General features: G+C 43.0%; 1 protein-coding gene across 3 annotated transcripts in view; it reads right to left on the bottom strand.

Annotated features, from left to right (window-relative positions):
- Positions 1 to 26,655, bottom strand: part of RBMS1 (RNA binding motif single stranded interacting protein 1) — a 138,960-nt gene that overhangs the window by 57,838 nt on the left and 54,467 nt on the right. For all 3 annotated transcript variants that reach the window (XM_021397677.1, XM_021397678.1, XM_021397679.1), the window contains exon 2: positions 4,896 to 5,071. In XM_021397677.1, coding sequence (XP_021253352.1) covers positions 4,896 to 5,071 — 176 coding nt within the window. The remainder of the gene's footprint in view (positions 1 to 4,895; positions 5,072 to 26,655) is intronic.

Below are 26,655 nucleotides of genomic sequence, written 5' to 3'. Positions count from 1 at the left end.
TTTCAGCTAGATGTATAATTTCCCAATGCACAAAAAGCAAAGGCAGCCACCACAAGGATCTGGTTTTATGTTCTGACTGCCTCGGCATAGACCAATGGTCTGTTGTGGTAATTATATCACTAACTTTGTTACCTTAAAGCAGCTGCTTTCCTAATTGTAATCCTATTAAATATCTACATTATAATCATCCAGCAATAATTTAAGGGGGAAGGTCTAAGTGAAACTGTCCAGAGCTAAAACAGATTTCAAAAAAATATATAGATGACAAACAGCTCAATAGAAGCAACAGAGCACAAGCAAACCGCCTGGAAGGGAGCAGCCCAGAGGCTGGGCCAGCTCAACAACTCACGCTGAACTGAACAGGCGGAACCTGGGCTGAAACTCAGAGCTTGAAATCTCAGCCTGGGACTGGGGGTTGTCAGAAGGAGGAAGGCATGCTGCATCATCTGATGTAACCACGCGAATGGCACAAAAGGAGGTCTCTGAAAACACGAAGCACCACAGAGATGACATGCTGCAGGCCAGTAAGTAAATCATAACTAAGAAAGTGGAAAGCCCCCATGGCTTTGGAATCATGCAGCTTGGGCACAGAGGTCATACACAGCAAAGCACAGTGTCTGGAAAGCACCTAGAAAACGTGCCAGAGCCAGCTACAGGTTACTGGCTGGGTCTCCTAAGACCCAGTCACTTAAGTCCCTAATCACATAAGTAGTCTCAGTGACTTCAGTGAAGGAAGCAGAATGAATTTTATCTCACTTTTTTTTTTTTTTTAATACAGATCCAGATATTAAGTAAGCTACAAGAAATAATTTCCCATGGTCAATGAGTAGGAATGTACAAGTAAAGCCTAAATAATGAATTTATATATTGTCCAGCAGCTGGACAAGGTGCACCACGCCGGTACTGCCCGCTGCTCTGGCAGCCCCGTGAAAGCAGCAGGCATGGCAGGCTCGCTCAGCACAGACCCCGTCGTTTGGGAAAAGAAACTGCGCCACAGAGTTGGGTGGGGAGAGGGGAGCAGAGCAAGTGGCTGCTGAAATCACTCCGCACCCACAGCCACTGCTGAGGTCAGGCAGCTTCCTGCAGGCTTTCCCCGCAGGCTGCTACTCCCACCTCTCCTTCCTCTGCTCTTGTCCTTCCCTTCAGCCCATCTTTCCCATCCAGCCTCCCACAGAGGAAACGTATCTGTGGGCCGCTGTGCTGCTTGCTTTGCCTGTCCTCACATCACTAATGGCGAGCACCCACAGATGGGGTGACTCAGGCATTGTCCCCTCATAATCAGGGCGGTTGTGACATTCCTGCAGCAAACACAACACCTATCTTATTCTGCTTCTGGCATGACTGCTATGACGAAATGTGTTTTCCCCATGCAGAACAGGAGCAGCAGGCTTGAGGCCGAATGTGCTATTCAGAAATGTGGCGGCTTCGTTGCCCACACAAAGCAGTAATGCTGCCTGGAAATGGCTGTGCTCCCAGGTAGGCCTTCACTGCAATGTCATAGCTCTTGGAAAAGAGAAGAAAGCTTCACCTTACAGCACCAAAAAGAACGACACAGGTGAAAGTGGCAAGCAGACCTGCAGGTAGGCCTCAGCAGAGTGCCGCTCCACACTTTGTTAACTGCAACCATTAGCACTGCACAGCTGCGTTACAACGGGAACGTAGGCCCAACGCTTCTCTAATTTGATCAGAGGTTTCTCTAGTGATTCACCAGAAACAATTACCCCAAATATAAACATGGCCAAAATTAGCAATGCTAGCTGTAGTGCGCAGGAACTACAGCACGCATATTGACCCCAGGAAATCGGAGTCTCTGTGTGGCCAGACCCACATACACAAGAACTCTGCAGATTTGTCTACATTGTATTCTGGGTGACTTTACTGAAAGTCTGCAATAATCATCACTGAAAATAACTTTTCAGTGCAGTGCATGACAAGTCCATGACGATGAGAGGGAAAATCTGTGCAGATCTGGCATTTGTAGTGATAATGACGTTCTTCAACCATAATTTCCTCAGCCCACAGGTGTTTTTCCATCTTGTTTGACAACCAAAAGACAGAAAGCAAAGCCAGTGATCCTTTTCTGTACATCCACAGACAGCTGCTGCTGGCCAGCCAGCCAGACTGCCCTGTCTGCAGAGCATGTGCAGAGCAATTCCAACCATTCCCCATAGTTAGCTCAGCATCAAGGTGGGCACTCTCTTAGGGCACCATGATCCCAACCATATGGGGAAAGCAAGCTAAAATTACCCCCACAGCCTCTCAGTAAAACCTGAAAAGAGGAAAGGAATATATTTCAGAGATCTGGAGTAAGCAGCAGTTTCTTCATTGACCTCTGTGTCCATAGTTATATTCTTCATTTATTTTGTACTACCTCAGCTTAAGCAATGAAAGTGAACAATTAGTTTCGCATTCTCACTGTTATCTGATAATTCAACACTATATTTTGTCAGAATACATTGTACAGAAATGCACAAAACTAAACTGAAAATGTTATTTATCAAACAAAAAGTAAATGAATGCACTCCACAAATATTCCTCAAATGATTATTTTAAAAACATCAACTTTTTCCTTTCCTTTATATGAATAATCTGATATTGATTTAAAAAAGAAAAATGTGCATAATTTATAAATAATATAATCTATTTCCAGCACCACAGAACATATCTGCATCTCTCTTCAGTGATATGCATAGAAAAAAGTTCTTTTCAAGTTACTTCACAAAGTTTTCAAAAATTATAAGCATCTCAAGCAGAAAGGTTATTCCAGTGAGACTGCTGGATATTACCAGGTCCACTTTCAGGAATTGTTTTGCTCTCTGTGCCCTGGAGGTTTAGGCAGGTTTGTAGGAAAGAACAATTTTGCATGTGAAACTTTCCACAGTCTAAAAAAGTGGTGAGTTTCTGTGAAGAGAGAGTGCAGCCACTTCTGTCTTACTGAAACATCCACCCATTTGCTAAGGGGCTCTGCTGGCAGAGGAGTCCCAGACTCTTAACAGGTTACCCAGATTTTGGAAATATGTTCCAAGCCTAAATTGTCTGGCTATCTCACTTGGTTCCTCAGCAGAAATGGAGATGTTGAGACAGGGCTTCCTTTCCCCCCAAGTCAGACGTTTACGTGAAAAGCATCTCACAGGAAGAAAAGCGATGACCTTCAGAGTGCTTAAATTCACTTCAGAATTCATTTTGTAACTGCACAAATGCAATTCTTGCCTTTTTTTTTTATTTGTAAAATTCACGCTGTTCCAACTAGAACTATGTATTGAATGACAACAACAACAAAAAAAAGCAGAATCATTGGCTATCCAAGAGGCAAAGGACTAATGACAGAAAAGCACTGAACATGTTTTCCTAGGATGTTCATCCATATCAGTGACATCTCTTAGATGTCTTCAGAGAGAGATTCAGGAGTAACCACTGCACAATAGTAGTTACTGAGTGGCTCCAGTGCAAAATAACCTCCTAACTTTGCCCCAAGTGCACAGCCCAAAGCCTTTTCATTACTTCAAGAGAGAAAGATGGGAGGGGAAAATCCACTCCTGTTTAAAAAAAAAAAAAAAATTGTAACAAACTAAAATTCAAGTGACAAGAGGCCACGATCACATGGGAAGCTGTAAAAATATATACTTTATCAACAAATCCCTTCAAAGTCAGATAAATTATGGATAATATGAATTGCATTTACTGTTGGCAAAACGACCAAATGGAAATATTTTTAAGACATGATAGCAAGTTGCCTTTACTATAATACTAGGATTACTGATGTTTTTTGTTTGAAAAAGCAAAAAATAAATTATTCTCGATAAATTATATAACAGATTTTTTGCAATATTAAAGACCAAATGCATCTCGTGTAAGCTGGGATCCAAGACTTGCAGGTTTCCCTGGCTATTTTGCTAACTTGCGTTGTGATCCTAGGCACATACTTTTACATATCATAGTTCCTTATCTGCTATACAGAAAATTGTATTAGTCAGAGAGTTTCAGACAGTGGTGTTATGTACAAATCCCAATGATTCTTCATTCATTCAGAATGGACCTGGATGTTTACTTAGAGGTAGCACTGCACAAATATTGATTTCAAAATGATCCAGAAAGTGCACTATGCATTTCAGAATTGCAAAGTGATTTAAAAAGTCAGTAAAACATTTAAGATGATTTTAAACAGTATATACGCAACATAACTGCACACAATCTCCAGACATCTGACCCATATTTAAAAGTAACTCAAAGGCGTGTGCTGCTGTAAAGATGAAAAATCAAACCCAAAACTCACACAAGCAAAAATCTCATGTTAACAACACTGCCTAAAAACCTCGTGCAAAGCCAAGTCTCCCTGGATCTCCAGGCACCAGGAAGTATTCTCATCCAGATCCACTTTTTGAAATCAGAAATGTACTTGTACGGTAATATACAGCCAACGTAAGTTAGTCTGAAACTAGGATAAGCTTTCAAATGCACATTATAATTTACAGTGATATGAACAATTGCTTGAGGAGTTTATAACAACAGATTATTTTAGCAGTGAACAGAGGAGAAGTTCTATTGCAAGTTCTTAATAGCAGGTTTCATGCTCAGGTGTTAATTTTCATTTATCTGTCATATCAACAGCATTAGGCAGCAGTTCGGGTGGCCACAACTTTTGCTCAAGCAATAGATTGCTTCTGTTCACCATCACATTTAAACTTCCTTTGCTTCTCCAAACTGCCAAAAACACTTTTCCTACTCATTTCCACGGAAGCTGAAACTTGCCATCATACTACAGGATGTGGAGTTTTATTAAAAATAATAATAATCAATCAGTTTTTCTCCCCTTATAATCCAAACACTCATTTAGCATCCCTACTATAAACTTATAAGGTATGATTTTGTAATCTGTATTTAAGTATAGTACTTACGGTTGGCATAATTTTACCAGGTCCTGATCAGTGGTGTTTGGAGGCAGTGCTCTGATGTAAAGGTTTGTTTTACTTAATTGATCCCATCCTGAGTTGCTGCTGCTACTACTGTTGTTATTACTGCTGGTGGTGCTGGGACTAGGAGGAGCCATTGGGTGGGCTGGTACAATGGACTGCTGCAAAGGAAAAAGGGCGTTAGAGTGAACTGCAGAGAGCAATCGCAGCATGCACATTATCTCAGTCTACAGCAGCCTGGTCACCATTCAGAGCACTGTGTTAGAGCTGCAGTAGTCACTCCTGGATTCTAAACCTGCTTTCGCACCGGGTTTGGGACAGGATCTACAGGCATGTCCAACATACCCAGCTGAAGCACGCTCAGCGCATGACACTGATTTAAGTTACGTATAAGCTCTACCGAATGTTGCTCATAGGATTTCATCTTTGTTGTGGCATCTGATGTGAAAATAAGCAAGAGAGGTTGTTCTAACAGGCACAAACTAAGGTTATTTCCTTCAGACTGTTCCACATAGTAAAGGGTTATTGTGGCAGACGTGAGCATTATGGTCTTTCCTTCATCTATTCAGAAATACAAAAACAATAAGAAACCTCTTTTGTCCCTCTGCTGGCTTTTAGTACTTCACGTGATGCAATTTTATTTCTTTTTAAGATAGAGAGGGAGCACCGGCAGCTTAAAGTCTAGACTTTAGTTGTGCATCTCTGTAGAATTACTGCCGTTGATCTCAGTATTTGTGTTATTTCAAGAATCTCAAGAAAAAGTCTATATAATTCCAAACAATCAAAGTTTCAGAAGGAGATAAGCACAAAACCACTTCAGATAGTTGTCAGGATATCTAATGCAGTTGTTCTTAAAATCAGACCCCAGTGGAACTTAAAAATGCCCATGTGGAAATCTGCAGTAGAGCAGCCTTAACTTTTCCTTTAGCAACAGTATGGAGGTCACGGTACAAAGAGTACTAAAACCAGGTCTACAGTGTTGTAAGAGAGAAATACTGGAATATTAGAGCTCAGGCTGCAGGTAAGTCTCATACACAAGGTTTTCACTGGCAAAAAGAATTCACTGCATGCAGCCCCCTTCCTGCAAAAGTCTCATCCTCTGCAGCTCAGAAAGCTCAGAGCAAAGAACCTCCTTTGAGATGCAGAGGTTAGGCAGAGGGGGGGAAAAAAGGGAAAAAAAGAAAGAAAAAGAAGAGGAATACAAATTGAAACACAAGTGTGTAAGCGTAGAATCCCTTGTCCCCGCCCCCTGTGCCACCCTCCTCTGTGGAGTTGCACAAGCACTTGTGTGGCCATAGCCTGAACTGAAGAATTATCCTCCCTGCTCTGGTTGACCACAGTGGGTAGGTGCGGCTCAGGCTGCCACAGGCGGGGAGCCATGCATGCACACAGGATGGGACTGCAGCTCGCCTCGCTTCCAAGGGCTCAGGGAACTACAGCCTCAGCACACGAAAGTGAAACCATTTGGGAGATAACCTTGGGAAATCAGAATGAAATTGGGAGTGGAAGAAAAGCAGAGAGGCCTTCCATCAGATACTTCAGCTTAATTGCGTGTTTCTTTTTCATGTTTCCCTGGGAAGGTTTTGAAATCTTCTAATTCAGTTCATTGCAAAGCTTATTATGCAGCAATAATAGCCTGGAACAGCAAACTGCAACACATGCTCAATGCAAAATCAACACTGATATGGAGAAATGATGTTGTTGCCTAATAGAACCGAGCTAAAAATGACTAAAAAGAACGAAATATATTCACAATCATTTAAAATTTCCAAACTGATTAGCAGTAATCCTTTTTTTTTGGTTGGTTGGTTGGTTGGTTTGGTTTGGTTTTGTTAATTAAGACTTTTAGTAACAACAACTCTCTTTCAAAAGATTTATACTCCAAGCTGAAAAGCTGATATGGAATTTCTTCCAGGCTTGCTTTAAAATGGGAAAAAGATAAAACCCTCCCTCCAAGTTTGTAATGGAAACATTGACGGATACTAACTACAGCAGCACGAGTCAGGCCGTCAGAGTGCTCTGCTTCCTGTAACACCAGGCAACTACTTGTTGGATTAAAGCAATGCAGAATGACAGAGCAGAGAAGTGGCGCGGTGCCGCTGCTCCTACAGCCGCTCACATAGGCACGCAGCACCCAGCGCCACGGCTCCGCCACGCACACCGCCCCGCACGCACACCTACACAGCCCCCAGAGAAGCGAGCACGCACGGATCAGTCGCAGTGCTAACTGGTAATTACTACCAGAGCCTCTATTCCGTTCTGCAGCACCTTCAGTTCGGTTTTCACTTCTTGCAGTGTTTTGCCCTTCAAGGCTTTGGTTTGCTCCCCTGTGAAGCTGCAGTTCCACACAGCGCTGTCCCCACTTTGCCAAAAGCAAGAGAGGAAAGCGAGCATGCGTGTGTGCGGAGAGCAGCAATCCTAAATCTCCCTTCCTGCAAGATATAAACACTGTGTTCTGAGAAATTTAAACTTCTGTTTAAACACGAAGATGCTCTATGCTAGTGGTTACATCCAAACACCACGGGAATGTAAATGTGATTACAGTTGTCTTCCGAAGTTTACAGACAGAAGGTTTTTGACTTCTTCCACACAAACCCACACCTTTATCAGCCCTAAAAGGCTTCGCAAAACACAGATGTTTGGCACACTTTTGCAGCTTGCAAAACCCTGCAGCCCAGTGAGCACAGGCAGCTACCAAAGGGCCAGCGACTCCTGAAAGCCACACAGCTCAAACATGCTTTTTACGCTGAAGCTTCACCTTGTGCTCTGTTTCTGAAGACAGTCAGACGTCCCTCTCGGTTCAGGGCAGTTTGTGTCTCCCCGCCCAGCTGCAGCGAGTCTCAGCCCAGCCCTGTGCCAGCAGAGCAGCTCTGCAGGCTCAGTTGCATCACCTCCCAGTGGCACAAGCTGAGTCGATAGAGCTCTCCTCCACCACCACAGCTGCATCCCCGCCTGGGCTGGTGCCAGCACAGCGATGTCAGTGAGGATGCATGACTTTTTTCCACACCCCTGGCTAATACAGCGCTCGCTGGCAAGATGTTCTGCTGTGGAGACCTGGCCAAGCGTTGGGGTTGTTTGTTTGGAAAGAGCTTTCACGAACACTGACTGAAAGCTTTACAAAACTGAGCGCAGGCTTTGTAAAAGTTTGTTGCACAAACTGCAGCCTGTTGCTAACTTATAACTAAAGCGGCTCTTAAGATTTTATCACATGGACTTCACAACGGTTTGCAATAATGTAACATAAGCAAAAACATTGTTTTTAATTGTTCACTGCATCTTAAAACACTGAACGGGAACAGAGCAGGAAGAAGCGTATCAGTCCCTTTTCCTTGAGACAATGTTCCTGCTCGTAACAAACAACCTCGCCACGCAGGTTTCCCATTTCTTCCTCAGGTTCACTCCCGAAGGCAGCCAGGCCATTCTCTCACCACTGCAGCATCTTTCCCACCATGCTCACCCAACACCTAAGTGAAAAGCCCAGTGCACCACAGCGTGAGCTCCCCCGGCTGCAGCCAGCATCGCCAGCTGTTATCGCCCTGAGGCCCCCGGCCACTCCAGCCCCACTGCAGCGCTGTACCCGGGGGTACGGGTGGGAAGGGAAACGCTCGCTCCCTGGGGAGGGCCCCGTGCTAAGGGCAGCTGCCTGCTGCTCTGCGCAGAGAAGCAAAATGGGAACGATCAGAAGACACAGTGTGGAAAACCAGCTGGAGAATGTACTCATCTTTATATGAGCCATTCTTGTCTGTCTTATAAACCGTTCCGTGCTTAAGGACTGGAAATGAGTCAGAGCAGGATTTCATCCGCCAAGGAGAAGAATCTTCTTATTGTCAACAGGAAAAACACACACAAAAAAACCACCCAACCCAAACAAAGAGGAACAACCCTGAGAAATTCCTTGGACCTAGGAGCTGAGCGACGCTGATCCCTGCGGCTTTCAGACTACAAAAGTCAAAGGAAACCCTAACAAGCAGAAGATATGGACCCGGATAACCACTGTCCCACAACAGAGTGCAGTTATTATGGTAGCAATTCATTTAAGTCTGTATCTTGGTGTTATAAAAGCCCATCTATGGAGTTATATAACATGCTAGCATTTAATTACAACTTCCTTCGCACAGCGAAAATTCCTGATGAGAAAAATACTGTGACTTACCAACAGAGCTAGTTCTCACACATCTACTCTAACTCAAACCATAAATTACAGCTTGTATTAACCACCCGATTTAGCCTGAACTTCAACTTGGATCACCTCGTAGTTTCAAAACCTCGCCACTGGTGTTTGCCCAGCATTGTTCAGCTGACTGCACCTCAAGTACCTGCTCACCCTCCTCAAGTACCTGCTTTCCCTGCCCTCCTATGCTCAGCCCCCCCTCGTTTCACTAACCAGTATTTTGAAACAGTACCTTCAGTAACTGGCATTGATTTAAAATCACTTCAAATTTTTTTGGATGTGTGCAATGGTTGTATAAGTTACTAAAGGACACAAATATGGAAAAATTATGGATTAAGCTAGGAGGTGAATTCATTTATTTATGAACTTTACATGTACAATGAAAGCCTGGGCTCAGGAAGATAGAAAATCACATCTAGGGAAGCAAAACACTGTCACACTTAAGCATCTTCGGAAATCAGACGTTGTCTGGAATGAAACAATGTCCTGAACTGCAGGAAGAAATCCAAATGTTCAACAGGAACAACTGCTCTGTGGTGAAGGCAGTTGCTTTATCAATTTCCTTTGGATCAGGAATCATTAAACCTTGACCACTCAGCTTCAGCCTGCAAACTGACAGCTGTAGCAGGGATGCCGTTTTGAGTGTCCTACACCATTCCATTTCACATTTTCCATCATTGTGTCTGAAATGTTCCGGCAAGCAAAACTTCTGGAGGCCTCCCCAAGTCCTATTCTCAATGGACATGAGTCAACCAGTAGGAATAGAATGATCTGCTGCTGCTGTCTGCACTCACATCTCCTCCCTTAGGGTAGGTTCTCTGACTGTTGTTCTTCAGTCTGTCAGCACTTGTCACAAAGATGCAGCAAGTCAGCTGCTTTCTAAGCATTTTCAGGATTAAGCCAGTAAAAAATGTAGAGAGAATCTCAGAAGTTTTGTCCTCCAGAGTCCCACTGAGAACTTTTTGGGGAGAAAAAACCCTGGGACCTGCCCCCTCTTCCTCCTTTCAGCCTGATCCTAAGTTCACTCTGAGCAAATGAAGAACCCAATCTCAGTGACGCTGTAAGAGCCAACAGGACTATTCCAGCAAGGGCTGGTTTACTGCACAAAGCTAAGACCATGGATGCTGTGTCTCGTGATAGCACAGAGCTAATTGCACGCCCCAGATCCAAACCTGCTCCATCTCCCTTTACACAGCAAAGATGGCTGCTGGTGCTGCAGCTACAAGGAACAAGCAGGGGTTGGGAAGAGGCAGGGCTCCGTGGGTGGAGGCTGGCATCAAGCAATGACTCTCCCTGTTATGAAACTTCACAGGCAGCCCAGAAACACCTGGAGACCCAGCCCTGGGTTTCTCAAAAATAAATAAATAAATAACCCTCTCCAAACCTTCCATATTTTGGCGTGAAAGAATTGAGCCCGAAGTATTACAGTTGGCACTCCGATAAAGACAGACAGCAAGAAAAAGGCTGAGAAGCAAGTACTTAAAAATCAGACTAAAGCCAAGTCCCGCAGAAATTGTTTGTCTAAGTACAGACAATATTTTCCATACTGAATGACAATATAAAGAAACCAAAGACAAAGATGGATAGCGCATCTCCAAAAGGAAATCCAGTTTGAACAAGGAGTCATTTTCATTTTGATTTTTCCTTTTAATTAATATTTTCTCTCTTCTCTGGTCAATTACGTTTTAACTAATCTGAACTATCTTGACAGTAAGAACCAGAAAACTTTCTGTCAAAACGCAGGGAAGTAGCCAATGTGCTTTTTTTCTGAGTAATTTGGGAGGCTTTTCCTTGAAATACAGAAGTGCAGGAGTGAATAGGTGCTTTTCTTCACCTCCATGCAAAAAGTGGTTTATGGAGAGTGGTTCTATTAACAAAATGAGACAGTTCGGCACAAACCTTTAGTCACAGCTCAGAGGCTCCTAACAATTTCAGCCCTACGCTGTCCTGCTGCTACCCCAAGCCCTCTCCCCACTGACAGCTTTTTGCTTCTTTTTGCTCTGGACAGTTTGAGGACAAGCCACCGGTCACAGTAACAGAGAGGGACTAAATTTCTCACCAGAAAGCAGCGATTACCAACAATGGAAGGTGTCACTCCAGCTCAGCTTGTTACAAAATGCCACCTTCTCATCGTTTTAGAGAGCTGGAACTAATACTATTTAAATTACACTCACTAAAGTTTGATAGAACAGCAGTCTCCTGCCAGTAAGGAAACAAGCAAAGCTCCTAAGCCACATATTTCTTTTTTATGAAGACACTTGAAAAAGTGGGAGCATAATCATAACAACACTGAAATATGTGACAAAACCCACGCTAATTCCACCCAGTAGGTTCTTTTCCTACAAGAATGATTTTTCTATTATTATTATTATGCTTAATAAAAAAGGAGCTCTAACTTGGAGAAGGCAGGAGAAGCTGCAATAATAGAGCAGACGAGGCAGGAGGAGCTCCTCCTGGCTCAGGTAGCTCTTCTCAGCGATAATGGGAAAGCTTCAAAGCTCCTCTATCAAGCTCATCCCATCTGGGATTTTTAAGTGCTCCACTGACTGACTCCCCTCATCCAGAGAAGAATAAAGGGCCATGGATCCAGGAAACCAGCTGTGCTGCTGCACAAAAGTTGTCACAAAGGAGCAAGAAGGCAGTGCTGAACTGGCTAAGCCCTTGTTCCTCTGCAGAAGCTATTAGTACTTCTTCCTTCTGCTTGCTCATCATGAATCACAGCATCCTTGTCTCTCTGCTTTAGACTTGGATTCCCTGGAACAATATGTTGGTACCATGCCCTAGCTGTGCCAACACGATAGACATATTTAAAGCAAAATATTTGAGTTTTAGTTTCTGCCACCTGAACAGGCTGGAGCAAGTCAACAGTTAATCTCATTAAAACAACAGGAGAAAGTCAAGATGCTGTAGTACCCAAAAAAAAGAGAGGTTGGTACTGAGATCTACTGGACAGAAAAACATGTAGCCCTTCATTGAGCAATAGACATAGAAGAATTCCCTGCCAACTTCCTTCTTGACTCCAGTAAATACAGAGACCTGCTTCCTTCAGTGCAACCAGCCAAGGCTTTTGCTCAGGATCCAGACAGAAAACAGTACTGAATCCATAGACTATGTTGAAGTTTCTGTTCCAGGCTGAGGAATCACGCTGCAATTAGAAGAAAACACATCCCTTTATAGAGGCTTAACTCACGCACCAGTGGGTTCATGCAAGGTTCTGAAAGTCCAGCACATGGCACCAAATGCAAATAACAAAAATAATTCCTCCCTTGCAATACACACTTACTGGTACACCTTATAAGCAGGGTATAAAATCCTGCAACATATGCTATGAAATGCCAGAGGTAAGCACATAGAGGGGTGCTCAGAGCATTGAGGGCAACACCTAAAGGGCAGAAGGGAAAAGGTGCAGAAATCAGGCATTTGCACATTCCTCCGACAACTGGGTATCTTAAGAGCTGATAGCGTAAGAGTTTTAGACATCCCTACACTGCATGCTCACAGCAGTCCCTTCTCACTGTGTGCACAACTTTCCTTACATGTTCACAGAACAGGAAACTCCTACTCACTGCCACCATTTAAAAACTGCCCAAAGCAGATTAATATCAAGCAAAAAGAACAAATTTTCAGGCAGTTGTTCTGCTTCATGAAAGCAGTTGAATTCCCAGGACATGGAAAAAAAAAAAAAAAAGAGCCAAACTGCAGCTGGCACATATAGAACTCCATAACTAGTTTCACTTCTCTGTCAGCTATCTAATGTCTTGCAATTTTTTTTTTTATTTTTTAAAGAGGAAGAGGAGGACCCAGGGAATTTCACAGCAGTCGGCCAAGCTTCAATTCCCGGAAATATTCTGGAACAGATTATTAAACAATCAGTTTACAAGAATCTGGAAGATAATAGAATGAGAAAAAAAAGCAGACAGAAAAGATCTGTCAAAAACAGATCACATCATCAAAACAATCTAATTTTCTTCGCTGCCAGGATAACCAGCTTAGTGGGTAAGGTAGAAGCAGTAAATATATATAGATCTTGACTGGGACCTCTGACACTGTCCCACATGATATTTTTCATCAGCGAGAAAAGGAGATATTGCCTAGATCAGCAGATCCTTCCTAACGCACTCTGCAGCAGAAAGGGCGGCACAGGCAGGGGAGAGGCACGAGCGAAGTGCTCATCAGCTGCTCAGCTCGCACTGCCCAGGGAGGGGAAGAAGCAGAGCAAAAGGCACTGAGAGGCACCGCTGATCCCACCACTTCCTCTTCCTCCCAGCCCTTAAATGCACGGTACATCCTCACCTTTTTTGTTTTTAACCACTTCTTAGTGAGCAAATCTGCCCTACACAGTATTGAAGATCAGAAAGCATAGCAGTTCCTCATGACAGAAAATACTGCTTATGATAGTACGATATTTCTATTCTTTTTTTTTTTTTCCAGAAAGAAGAATTAAAAACAGACCAATATCTCCTATAATCAAAAATCCCAAAGAAAGATTAAGGCAATTCATTCCTATTCAGTATACCTAGAAATGATTGCACTGAGAACTGAAAATAAATAATACGCATTATCCCTTCACCATACTTCATTTATTGCATAGCTCAGGCTCCTGCACTAAGGCAGATCCCCAGCTCAGCTGCAATCTCATTCATCTTTTGTGCCATCATCTAGCCAGAACTTCTGCCTTCACTGCCAACAAATGGGGCCATGGACAATTTTCAACTTAATCCAAAACTTACCGCTGTCAAGTATCTATGCTTACGACATGTTAAGATGCATATTTTTTTATGGGCATAGGTAATTACATTCATAGTTTCATAAACGGAAGCAGTAAATATGCAACATTCATGAAGCCACTCCCATTTCTCAGCAATTCAGGATGCCATCCAGCATCTCATCTCAGTGGCTGGCCAGCTAACTCCGTATCTCACAAAGTTGCCATCTGCATTCCAAGTACGGCATTAGAAGAGCAACATGCTACAGACATGGAGATAACGTGGGCCTATCCAGAGAGCTGCTTGAATAGCTGTACTACTGGCAGCACAGTAACAAGCATGTCTCACCAACCTCTCCTCCTTTAAGAGAATACAGAGAAAAAATATTCTCATTTGAAAACTAAAAATTCTGCAGGGGAAAAAAAAAACAAAAAACAAAACAGCACTTTCCTGAAGTATTTTTTTTACTGTTCTTCCATATTACATGTAATACGGATTTCTATTAAGCTCTCATAAATATTGTCTCACAAAGCATCACAGGCTTCATGAGGCACACAGATGAACTTTACAGTTTTTCATTTCAGCCTTTTTTACATTTTTTTCCCCTAAAGAAAAAAATAATCCAAATTCCCCTTTCCCACCCAAAAAATGTGATTTCAGCATTCTGCTCATCTGGAGAGCCTACCCACCTTCCCTCCACAGACAGCAATTACAGGACACAGACAGCACAGCACTGAAGATGCATGTCAAAAGAAGCATCTGCTTTTTTGGCAAACTCCACACTGTTGGTGGCACTTGAATTATTGCTACACTGTTTGTCACAGGGTTAGACCACAGATGGCTCTTTTGGCTGACATGGGATCCGCTATGTCATTTTCTGTTTATTGAAGTTAAGAAATAAATTGAAGAACTTTGCGCCTGACCATGTACGAGGGAGTCAATTCGTATTCACATCCCTTTGTCTGTGACTGCGGGTCCCATATGGGCAGTGTACCATAGCAGAACTGCGGCAGCATTGTTAGTCTGCACCCCTCTATGCTATTTCAAAGAACAAAACATATCTTCTTTTTGGCAAAGCCAACACTTTGCTGTGCCAGTATTTAGTATGTAGCACGGTGCGGTAACCCTCCAGCCTATTCCTGCCTCTCCTGCTGTGCTCTTTGAAGAAGTGGATGGGAGTGTACAGGCAGTTGGCCCCGGCCCTTTCTGCTACATTCCTAAATCTTAATCTGCCTCTGGCAGCCAGCGCCCATCTCACCACAGCCAGCAGCGCCAGCAGAAGGAAAGGGGGCACGGCACAAAATGCCCTCCAGAAAAGAAGCCAGTCTGGTAACACCTCATTGCCAAGACTGAATCCAGACAACCCCCGGAACTCATCTTTTTCAGCTACATAATTTATGCTTTACACAATTGACCAGTTTAGATATTTTATACTTCCTGCTTGGTTTGCAAATGTTTTTCTTTTCTGAAATGCCTAATGCATCGCATCTCCAGACAACTACTGCAGAGGCACTGGCAAAGAACAAGGTAGCAGAGAAACACCGCACAAGTGCAACACAAGGGTTTCCCTTGACCTGCCACGGAGAGGTCCCACCCTGCTGCTCAGCAGCTTGTTAGGTGCCTGTAGTAACACCTATGTAAGTCATAAGGGCAGCATCTCACACCGCAGGAAGTAATGACTTCTGGAAGTGCTGGACACCAGGAAAACCTAACTGAGCACCACTGCTCTCCCTGCCTGCTCCACTGCAAGTATTTACATGGTCCTTCATAACATTTCTCTATGTTTCAAAGTTTACTGCTAGTTTTCCCCTGTACTTTTGTAAGGATTAAGAAGTACTCCACTGTTTCCCTTTTCTCAAAAAAGAAAAAAGAAACAAAGAAAGGACTGCTGATTGCAGCTTTCACATCAGGAGAAAAGTTTGACTGCCTTTCTTTTTCCTGAAAACAGCTCTTAGCTGCGGTGCCATCTCTCAGAGGATGCAAGGAGCCACTGACACAACTGTGGGGTAAACTCAAGTGTTCAGCTTTAACACTGACTGCAGTCCCTTTGGTATCAGCCCTACCCACAGCACATTATCTGTACCCCAAATGGTTCAAAGCTGCCCATCCATTTAGCGCAACAGGTACAGAGATCAGTAACAACTCTCCCATGGCAGGCTCTCAGGCAGGTAAAGCTATAAGGTAGTCTGGGTCTGCAGTACCACCAGGGATGAACAAGAGCAACATCAGTGCCAACTTTTCAAATAATCAGACTCCTTATGTAAGGAGTTGTCAGTTTTCTGCATTTACACAGATCGGCCTTGTTCCACTTTCACCAGTGGTTCTGCCTTCATTTGCACAAATCTACTCAAGAGTTTCATAAATGTCAATGTTGTATAAAACGGGTAAGCCAGAGAGCACAAGATATAATGTTGGCAAACCTTCCAATGCAAAGTTTCTCTACAGAGTACCATGGAGCAAGTTCTGCTTGGTTTGCACATTGCAACAAGCATGCCAGTTTTCTTTGGGTTTTAATGAGGCTGCGTGTAGCACGTACACGGCTGCAAATGAAATTCCTGAATTCCTCTAAATGACTCCCTGAGACTCTATGTAACTTCTTAAAACTTGGAAGCTTAAATCTCATTAGAAAAGAACTGGAGTCAAACTTTATCGCTTTTACGTTTGCTCCCCTTCTATCATTTCCCATTGCAAGACAGGCACTGCAGACCCCATGCAAAGGGCAGTGCGAGTGCCTGGCTGCGCCAATCCAGCACAAGAGGGCCATGGAAGTGGTGCTCACCCACGGCTTTTTGTGATGCAACTGGAGCTGCAGTGATGCAAGAGCTGAGAAAGAGCTGCGTGTCAAGGAGAACTGCTTCTAACAGCGAGGGACCAGCAGCTCATCTGTCACCTTCTGATACTTCTCAGAGATGACTTTTCTTACAGCTTTGTAACAGTGATCCACTTCTACGCGCCTGTGACACAACAGACACGTTCACCCACAGGACCACCCTCTGCCCTTCAGGTACAGAGTGTTTCACACAGCTTTTGCCACGTAGCACGTGGCCATTTACCTGTGCACAGGCACCACAGAACAAATCTAAAATCAATTTAACGTGACTACATTTAACTCCTGGGAAAGACAGAAACAAAAAACGGCTCCTCTGGTTGATGAGTATCAGACAGATACCCACCAACCTTCATCCTGCAGCTGCTGCTACTACCAAAATGCTGCTTGGGAATAATTTGGGGGACACTGTAGACAACTTCAGACTGTCTCAGCTGCTCAGGAAACACTGGTTGCAAAACACTTCACTTGAAAAGCAACAAGAAACTTTGAATATGTTTCTCTAACTTACTATCACACACACAGCAACAATATCTGTGTTCTTTCAGACCTATGCATCCCATCCACCTGGATCTTGAATCCAATTCATTTGAATGCTGATCACTAAGGCAGCATCACACACCACACTTCCTACTTCTGCAGAAGCCGCACATCCAGCCCAGCTCCTGCAGAGGCTGGTGGTGCCATTCATGCGGTGGTAGTTGTACAGCTTCAGAGAGCTACTGGCCCCAGACGGGACCGTGTCTGTCTCTCACAGAGCTTTGAGGAGCTCTTTCTGCTACACTCTAACAGCTCTTATTTGAAACCAATTTTGGAAACTGAACACACTGCACACCAAATCTGCAGTCAAGACAAACTACTCATAGATAACTATGAGCTGACTGTTTTCATATGACCATTCAAAGAAAAAAAAAGTGCACATATTTTTATATTAGCCGTATTACTTCAAGGATATTTGCATTCTTTTCATGTACTACTTTCCACAACTTTAAGGATCTGGGCCCACAGTGAAGGTAACCCAAAGCACCAAGTGCCCTGGGTCAGACATGGCCCTTCCCTAACAGCACGCTTCCACTAACAAATCTCTGACTCTGCAACAAATGCAATAATGTGGCTCTGAGCTAGCTCGCTTTGGGTCAGAAGAATGCCAAGTCAGAACGAGGCTGGGGGTACAAATACCTCTGCCTGAGGCTGCTAATGAGAGAACCACTGAGCATCACACAGCTGCACCCTTCTTTGTGGCTGGTGCCATTAACTACTTGCAGGGGTCAAATGTCTACTAAACTTTACATCCAATTCTTGGGGTCAACTTACGCCATAGAGAAAGGTAACTTACGTCAGTTCCTATTAAAACCACAAGCTTTCAGAATAAAGACGGTTCTGAGCTAGTTCTGTTGTTGAAAGCTATCTCAGGCAGCATGTACAGTCCCACGGCCCGGAGAAGTTGACTTGACAAGCCTCTTTAAAGCACAAAGTTGCTGAACACTGATTAAAAACAATCTGGAGGTGAACTCTTTTGAACTTTCAGCCAGTAAAAAAAGAAAAGCATGACACATTTTGTCAAAAAGTATTAGGGAAGCTAACCAATGAATGCATCTAATCCTCTTTATGCAAAGTTGTTTAAAAAAATGTTAAGTGCTTCCCTAAATGCAAGTGATCAAGGGTTTAGAGATGAGGAGGAGTCCTTCCGTACATGGAAGCAATTCACCACAACACAGTGAACACAACAGATCTGGGGACTTCATGAAACAAAGCCAGGAGCTAGCTAAGATCAGCCTAGTAGAATACAGCACCCAGCCTGATTTTATAACTAGTAGGCTCCATCTCTTTGCAAATAAGGAAACCTGGATTCCTTCAGCAGGACGGTCCTGAAGCTGCAGAGGAAGGCAGGATTAGAAACGAAGACTCATCCATAAAAATTGGGGTGAGATTTCCATAGGTAAGCAAGCTTTGATGGAACTCCCCTGGAGACTTCCATCTGCACCAGTGGGATCACTCATCTTCACCGACCTCTAATAGCCTGACTGTGGCTGCAGGCTGAGTAGGAGCAGCACAGATGGCTGAAATTTTTCAAACACTGTCAATTGAGTGTCCTAAGCAAAAGAAAAAGCTAACTTTCAATGGTTGTGAAGTAGAAGCTGAACTTTCTGGGAGATGCAGGATTTACAGCCGGAGACGAGGAAAGAGGCGGTATAAAGGAGTGCAGAAGGGGTGCCACAGCTGTGGGCAGGCAGGGAGCACACAAGTGGTAGCTGAGGGAGGGACCACAAACTGTGATCGCACTTCAAGGAACAGCTCTGTAAGCAGGCTGAAAGCAGCAGCCCTGCCCTCACAGGAAAACGAAAAAAAAAAAAAGGGGAAGTTCAGACTCCTTCTTTTGCCATGTGTTGACTCATGGAAGCGGTAACAATACAGCATCAGGCAGTCAAACAATCAGAAACGAAACCAGCTTCAGTTTTACACAGAAACCGCAGCAAATACATTTGGTACCTGCGTCTGGAACTAAACCTTACAAGTATGGCAACCAGCAGCATGCACGAGCACACCTGCTAAACCTTGGGTGAAATCCTGCCTGTGTACCACATGCAGCGATGCTGCTCTGGCTTTAGGGTCAGATTTAACTTAGAAGCTTACCTGAAACAAATCTGAGGTAGTCATCATCATTCCTTAAAGGAAGATGCTTTTGGAGATGGTTACCACTTACTGGATCCAATACTTGAGAACTGCTGTAAACATTTTTTCTTTAATGACAAGCTCCTCCAAAATCCTCGTGCATACTCTTCCAAAAAACCTTTTGTCCTTCTGCCTGTTTTATTTATTATTTCCTGTTCTTCTTGAAGTTTGGAATTCTTATTGGAATAATGCAAACACAAGGCCTGTTCTAAATTTCTTCAATGGTACTCATATAATTTCCCTTGCATTTTCCTTTCTAATTTGAAACTTCTTTCCTGTTCTGGCTAAGTGATAAACATATATATGCGTACACATCTACAGACACACTTTGTAAACTCCTATTATTCATGTGGCCAGCTTTCAATTCTAGGGGAAAAGTGGTTTTAAGTGGTTAAGAAATATCATTCAGACATCTGAAACTCAAGTAATATAACACAATCTTAAAACTGAAATGTTCGTGACTTCATAGCGTATGACAATTAATGGTTCCATCACAAAATTTAGTGTGCAAGTTAAATTACAAATGTTTAGCAACTGTATGCTGAGCAAAGGTAGGATAGTGTTCTTTGCTGTGTGTTATGTTAAAGGAAGCAACACTCCAGACAGCTGTTGGGTGAATGTCTGCCTGCATAATGAATCACTCAGACACTGCAGATCGTTGTTAATTCTGAAATGAAAATTAGGAGAATTAGCTAACACCTAGGAAGACTTCCAGATGTACTGCTAATACAACACTAAATACATGAGGAATTCCACAGCCAAGATCAAGTGGTCCTGGCAGCGCAGATAATAGTATAGCTCAAACATACAAATGATTACAGCTCCAACAGCAGAAGTGAAGCAGGCAGTGCCTCCAGCACTCACCAGCACATTTAGATGCACGTGCACTGTGTATGAGCCCAGCTGGCACAAACAACTGCAGCACCTGTGTGCAGCAGCCTCAGTTTCTGGAAGGGGCTGTTTCACTTGAACAGCATCTGGTGCTGTAGAAACGGATGATGAACACTGAGACATCAAACAAGTCAGAAATAAACTATGCCATTTGGGCACAGAGCCTGACCCATCCACACTGTCATTGTGTTCTAGTCCTCAGCACAAGAATTCAGCTGAGGAAATCTTGTTTCTGAACACATCAAGAAATTGCAGATAAAAGAAAATACTTTGAAAAGTACATTTCAAACTAATAATCAACTTTTAAACACTGTAACAAAAGGGTATCTCCAGGCTAACAGCGAACATTTTAAGATAAATTAATCACTTGCCTCTACTTCTTGCACAAATATCATTCTGAGCAACTGCTTTCAGGTTTGTTCTACACTGTGGGCAATTTCAATAAGTTATATTTTTAATCAGAATACTCAGCTTCTACCTATGTGGTTTATCAATCTTTGCAACTGTTGGATGTTTAATGCTAATAATCTTGTAAGCCATCTTGTAAGCCACATCAGTCCCAGTAAACTGAAGTGGCACGTTGGATTTACTAGAAGAATAAACTGGAACATTTGAGCATATGTGATTTAATTGGAATTAAAATAGGACAACAGAATTAGAATGGGAAACCTCCCTAAGGAGAGAAAAACAAGGGGTTTATTTAGCAGGAGAGGTAAGGCCACAGAACCACTAGAACTACCTAGATAAAAAAAAAAAAATACGCAAAATCTAGGCCATGGAACTTGAAGGAGTTATTCCTGTTCTGAGCAATATTTTAATGTCTGGACTCTGCCCTACTGCACACTAAACTTCTGCTTAGAAAGGAATTCTATTACTAAGAGAAAAACAATATCTTCTTTTTAAAACTAGAGTTCTGGGCAGTTCTACCAGTCTAGTTCCTTGCCAAAATGAACTCCGTCATTGTTATTAATCTGGAAATATCAATAAGAGTATTCATGTGAACATTCACATAGACCGCGAAGAAACTACTCACACAGCAAATGAGGAACAGAATTTGAGCATAAAGCAGATTACTCAGAATTGTAAAACTCTATCTTGAGCCTTAGAAGACTGACTTAAAACCAAACGAGGTTCAACAAGCCAAGTGCAGGGTGCTGCACTGGGGTTAGGGCAGTCCCAGATACGTGTACACACAGAAAAGAACTCATTGAGAGCAGCTCTGCAGAGAAGGACTTGGGGGTTCTGGTGGACAAAAAGCTGGACATGAGCCAGCAGTGTGCTCTTGCAGCCCTGAAGGCCAACAGCAGCCTGGGCTGCATCAACAGAGGGGCGGCAGCAGGGCGAGGAGTCATTGTCCCTCTATGCTCTGCTCTCGTGAGTCCCATCTCTGGTACTGCAGCCAGGCCTGGGGTGCCCAGGATAAGAGACACAGATCTGTTCAGGCAGGTCCAGGGAAGGCCATGAAGATGATCAGAGGGCTGGAGCACCTCCTCCTACAAAGAAAGGCTGAGGGAGCTGGGCTTGTTCAGTCTGGAGAAGGCTCTGGGGAGAACTCATTGCAGCCTTCCAGTACTTGAAAGGAGTTTACAAGCAGGAAGGGGACTGACTTTTTACACTGTCTGACAGTGACAGGACAAGAAGGAATTGATTTAAACTAAAAGAGGGGGGATTTAGGTTAGATGTCAGGAAGAAATTCTTTACTCAGAGGGTGGTGAGGCCCTGGTGCAGGCTGCCCAGAGAAACCGTGGACACCCCACCACTGGAGGTGCCCAAGGCCAGGTCGGATGGGCCCTGGGCAGCCTGACTTGGGGGGTGGCAACCAGCCCATGGCAGGGGGTTGGGACTGGGTGATCTTTAAAATCCCTTCCAATGTAAGCCATACTATGACTCTATGCTCATTCTATGAATAAAAGTATATCTGTATATGTGTATGTTCGTGTGTGTGGGTTTATACATATCGATTTTTTTTTATATTAAGCTATTTAGCCCCAGTTACAGTAATAACTGACCCACTTTAACATCTTAATACACTGCAGAACAAAATCTATGTGAAGTAGGAAAACCACTGTTAGCAAACACCTTTCAAAGAGTCAAACCTACAAGATTTACCTAGGATTATCCAAAACATCTTTGACAAGACAACGAAATTTGAACTTTATGCCAGTACCTTAACGTCTGTACTGTCCCTAGATAAACGTTATAGGTGTGGCTGACCTCACACTTTTAGCATCACTAAGGCAATGACTCAATGCAGAACTTTAGGAAAGGAAGAAGGTGGAGAAGGAAAACTAGCACCGGAGATTCTGTAATTTTGGAAGTGGTTCACTGGGGAACCATCACACAAAAAAGCACCTTTTGATTGAAGGATGAAAATCACAGGCTAATTCCATCATTTTGTATACTGGAATATAAAGCCATATGTTAATAATACTGAAACAATGACAAAGTTGCAAGTGGAACATTTGACATTTAGGAGTTGGACCCTTCCAACCTAAGCCATGGTATGATTCTATAAATCTGAAAGAACAAAGAGATCAAGAGCTCCAGAGCAGGGAATTCCCATCAGCTGATCATAAGACGTAAAGAATGGTTACATGAAAAGCCAAAGTGCCTTTTCTAATGACTAAGCCAGTTTTCAACTCTGAGCGACTTCCCTGAGACTACAACCCTCTGCACTTGACAGATCTAAGAACAGTACGCTTGTTGGCAATGTGACAAAGTCTGGTCCAGGAGTTAACCTGATTTTGTCACTATAGCAAATATAATATCAACATAATGCTGAAATAATACATGACTTCCTTAACCATTTCCACCTTGCATTATGCTTTATGAGACTGTGGAGTATCATTACTAGGAATGGAACAGGCTCACTGCATTTTTCTGTTAGTGCCACAGAGTGCCTTGAAGTTCACCAGAACTTTTAATGAACAGAAATTCTATGTAATGAATTACATCCTGATATTTTTCACCATAAAAAAATTACCCAGGCTTTTAAGCATACTCCATACCTTCTCAGTACGACAGAATACTGCTATTGTTTTCCTTTTAACAATTCCCCAGTTCTGAAATATTTACATATATGCACATGTACTGGAAGCACTGCTGCCCTAAGACACTAAAGGAATACTTATCATTTATCTTTTTGTTTAAGCTAAACATTGTAGAAATGTTTTTGAAATAATCTGGTTTAGGTAAGCATTTCTCATAAGTAGCATCCAGAGCCACAAATCCTAGAATGCTGAAAAAAGGCCGAAAACTGTCACTGTTTCAAAGGTTAGTAGCTAAGCAGTTCTATTAAATACTTAGCTCAGATGTTTTTCCCAAATTATGCAAAAGTATTTTTAAATAAGTCTAAGTACTACTGTGATAGGGATCATGTAAGCCAAGTAGATTGGATGGAATAATATTAAAGCAATTTAAATGCCATTTGATTCTGCTGACTGTCAGTCTAACACCGACCCTGGATACACCAACCATTCATCTCAGGTTTCTCATGAGAAGAACTCAAAGGTCTTCTGATTCTCTGTCTCAATAAGCACTTATTCACATCTGCAGCCTCACCGCAGTCAGTGGCTCCAGTGGGTAAGTAAATACGCGATGGCACAAGCGTCTTAAAAACTCAGACCCACATTTTCAGACCTCTTCTTGAACTCATCTGGAACACAGACCACTAAATACTTCAAAGGACCCCAGCCTACTGGTGGTTGCTTCTACACAGACAGAAATGTGCGTAACTGTTTGCCCAGCCCTGCCAAAGCCTGCGTTTATTTGGTGGGGGAGTTGCCCTCTCGGACTCGCACAAGACGTTCCTGGCCACCAAGAGGAGCCAAGAGAAAATTCCTCTTACACAACTGTATAAAGCATTATTAGCAAATTATGCATAGAGGTAGGAGAAAGAAAAACACCACTCCAAGACTTGAAATTCATCCACCACAGCATGAAAGCCCAACCTCCTTTGCTACACGCCCGCTATCTCCTTAGCGCTGGGCAGAAGAGTGCTCAAAGCCAGGGAGCAGCCCTGCCCCTGGCTGTGCCCCAGGGACACCAGCACTTCCAAGCAGAAATAAAACAACCCAGGTCTGGCAAAAGATGCCTGAATAACCCTTTAAAAGACCAAAATAATCCTCTACCCCTTAACCTCAAAATGAGCTTCAAGTATAAAAGGACATACAGAAACTTAAATCAGAGACTTCTTTGAATGCAACCTGAGGGGCTGGGGTTGCACAATAACTAGATTGTCATTGAGAAGACTGGCAGTCATCTGCTGCCACGCTACATACAAGGTGAAGGAAACTTTCCTGCTCTGGACTACAATGTTTTGTTTTCTCTCTCTTCACTGAGTTTAAGAATCTTCCAGTTTTTTTTTTCTTTTTTAAAGGTTTGTAAATGTGGATTTATATTTGATTTTACCCCCATCTGCCTCTGCGTTTTGAGTGATTTCAGATTACTGCACTGGCGAGCATTAACTGATATGGTTCCTGTGGGTTAGACAAGCCTTACAACAGGACACTGAATCACCAAGGAGGAGTCGAGCATATAGGAACATCACTTCAGAGTTTTGGAGTTATGCTCCCTGCAACTGCCACCCAAACTCCTACCCAGGTTCGAGGCTGCACTCCGCAGGGACACTAAAAATGAAAGCACTACACAGATCTCAGATGCCTGAGAGGACTGAAGTCTAACACTGTTATGCTGTAGTACCCAGATGACAAAGTGTAAGAGCTGTAGTTAACCTATGGAGTCACATTTCCACTTCCTTGAAGCAAAGAACCATATGGTAGAGGAGACTCGGATATAAATAAAAACAAAACAATAGAAGGTAATTAAAGAAAGAAATCACCTTCTTGCCTAAATGGAGAAACAGAAAAACTACTCAGAATAGCACGTGAGGGGGTAACTGCCAATAAGAGACAGGAAAAGAATCAGTGATAAAACAAAGTTATGTATATTTAGTTGCTGACATGAAATGCTTCATTCCATGGACAGGGACATGTCAGGTGAGACAAAGCTTGATGCTCACCTTGTACTGCTCTTTCTGCCGCTCTTCTACCAAGCAACCAAGGGCAATTAGGCCCAAATTGGGCAGCACAGAACAAAGCATTGCTTGTTCCCACTGCAAACTTCACAAAGTTCTGCAGTTCTACCAAACGAACAAGTAAAATCCAAACACCCACTCTATTTAACACATCTTTCTAAAGCAGATCACTTTACACAAGTAAGGCACAGATCAGTGATTCGCCCAACCAGTATGGTTAAGTGAACAGCACTGCTTTTATGAGGATGCATGAACAAAAAGGTATTTTTGTTAATATTATATATTTGTAACTACTAGCATTGACTTTGCAACAGACGAGAGAGCTGATGTATCATACTACAACACAAATTCAGAAGAAAAAAACTTTTGGAACACTGGAACTATGCTTCTCTTTTAAAGAGCTTATCACGCTTCAAAACATTTGCTAGATATTTTTAAGCCTGTGCATCTCAGTGCATGGGTATAAAGCTCTGCTGTTAAAATCAATTTACACAAACAGTAATAAACACTACTATATTTAATTCAAACTGGCACAAACCTTGAGCATCTTTGTACCTGTGTAAAGCAATCTCTCCCCAGCACGCAGTTACTCCAGCTGCAGTTTAAAGTCATTGTGTGTCAGTGCACAGCTGCAGCTCCTCTGTTGTAACTACAGTCTCTTGAGGAAGGCAGAGCCAAACCCCTGCTAATCACAGCAACCAGCCCCTGTAGCGCATGATTTTTTTTTTTTTTGTGGTGTATCTGTTTTGCTAAGTTGCTGGGTTAGAAGGCTTGTGCTTATCTAGCACGTGGTTCTCCCCCATGGCTCTCCCCGGTTTGTAACTCATCCCTTCCCTTTCCTGTTGCATCAGGAAGCTGCAAATACAGTGGCTTCAGCGGGGCTGCTATAATTACCACAATGCGCTGCAATTCTGAAACATATGCAAAATAAGTAACAATTACTTAAACGAGGTTCGTGGAGGCATTTAAATGTGGTTCTGTTGGCTTTCTAGAAATCTTCTAACCAACGTGTTCCAGCCAAGATCAAAACACCTCCATGTACTTTTTCATTAGGTCTACGGCTTTATACGCCTTCACGCTGTCCCCTAACTGAGATCTTTTAGAAATAATCTGATGTACTAATGGAGAAAAACACCTACAAGAAGCCAGAAATAGAGCTGGGAGGGAAGAAGTTAAAAAGTTCCTATTCTCCACCGACTTCTTTTGTTATACTCCATCTCACTGAACAAACAAACATCAGTTTTAATGAAAGCTTCAGAGATGGGGAAAAAATGCTGACTCAAACAGCTATCTTTTCTTGTTAGTTACCTGATAAAAAGCTCACGTCAACCTACCATTATTATTAACCTGATTGCAGAGCTGTGCTGATGTTTTAGGAGCCATCTCCAGCTCTTAGGAAAGGATTTTCCCCTCCCTTCCTTCCCCTCTCTGCCCCGCCAGTA

Source organism: Numida meleagris, chromosome 5 (assembly GCF_002078875.1).
Source record: "Numida meleagris isolate 19003 breed g44 Domestic line chromosome 5, NumMel1.0, whole genome shotgun sequence".
NCBI lineage: Eukaryota > Metazoa > Chordata > Aves > Galliformes > Numididae > Numida > Numida meleagris.
The sequence above is the reverse complement of the archived record's forward strand: the minus strand, read 5'-3'. Positions and strand labels throughout refer to the sequence as shown.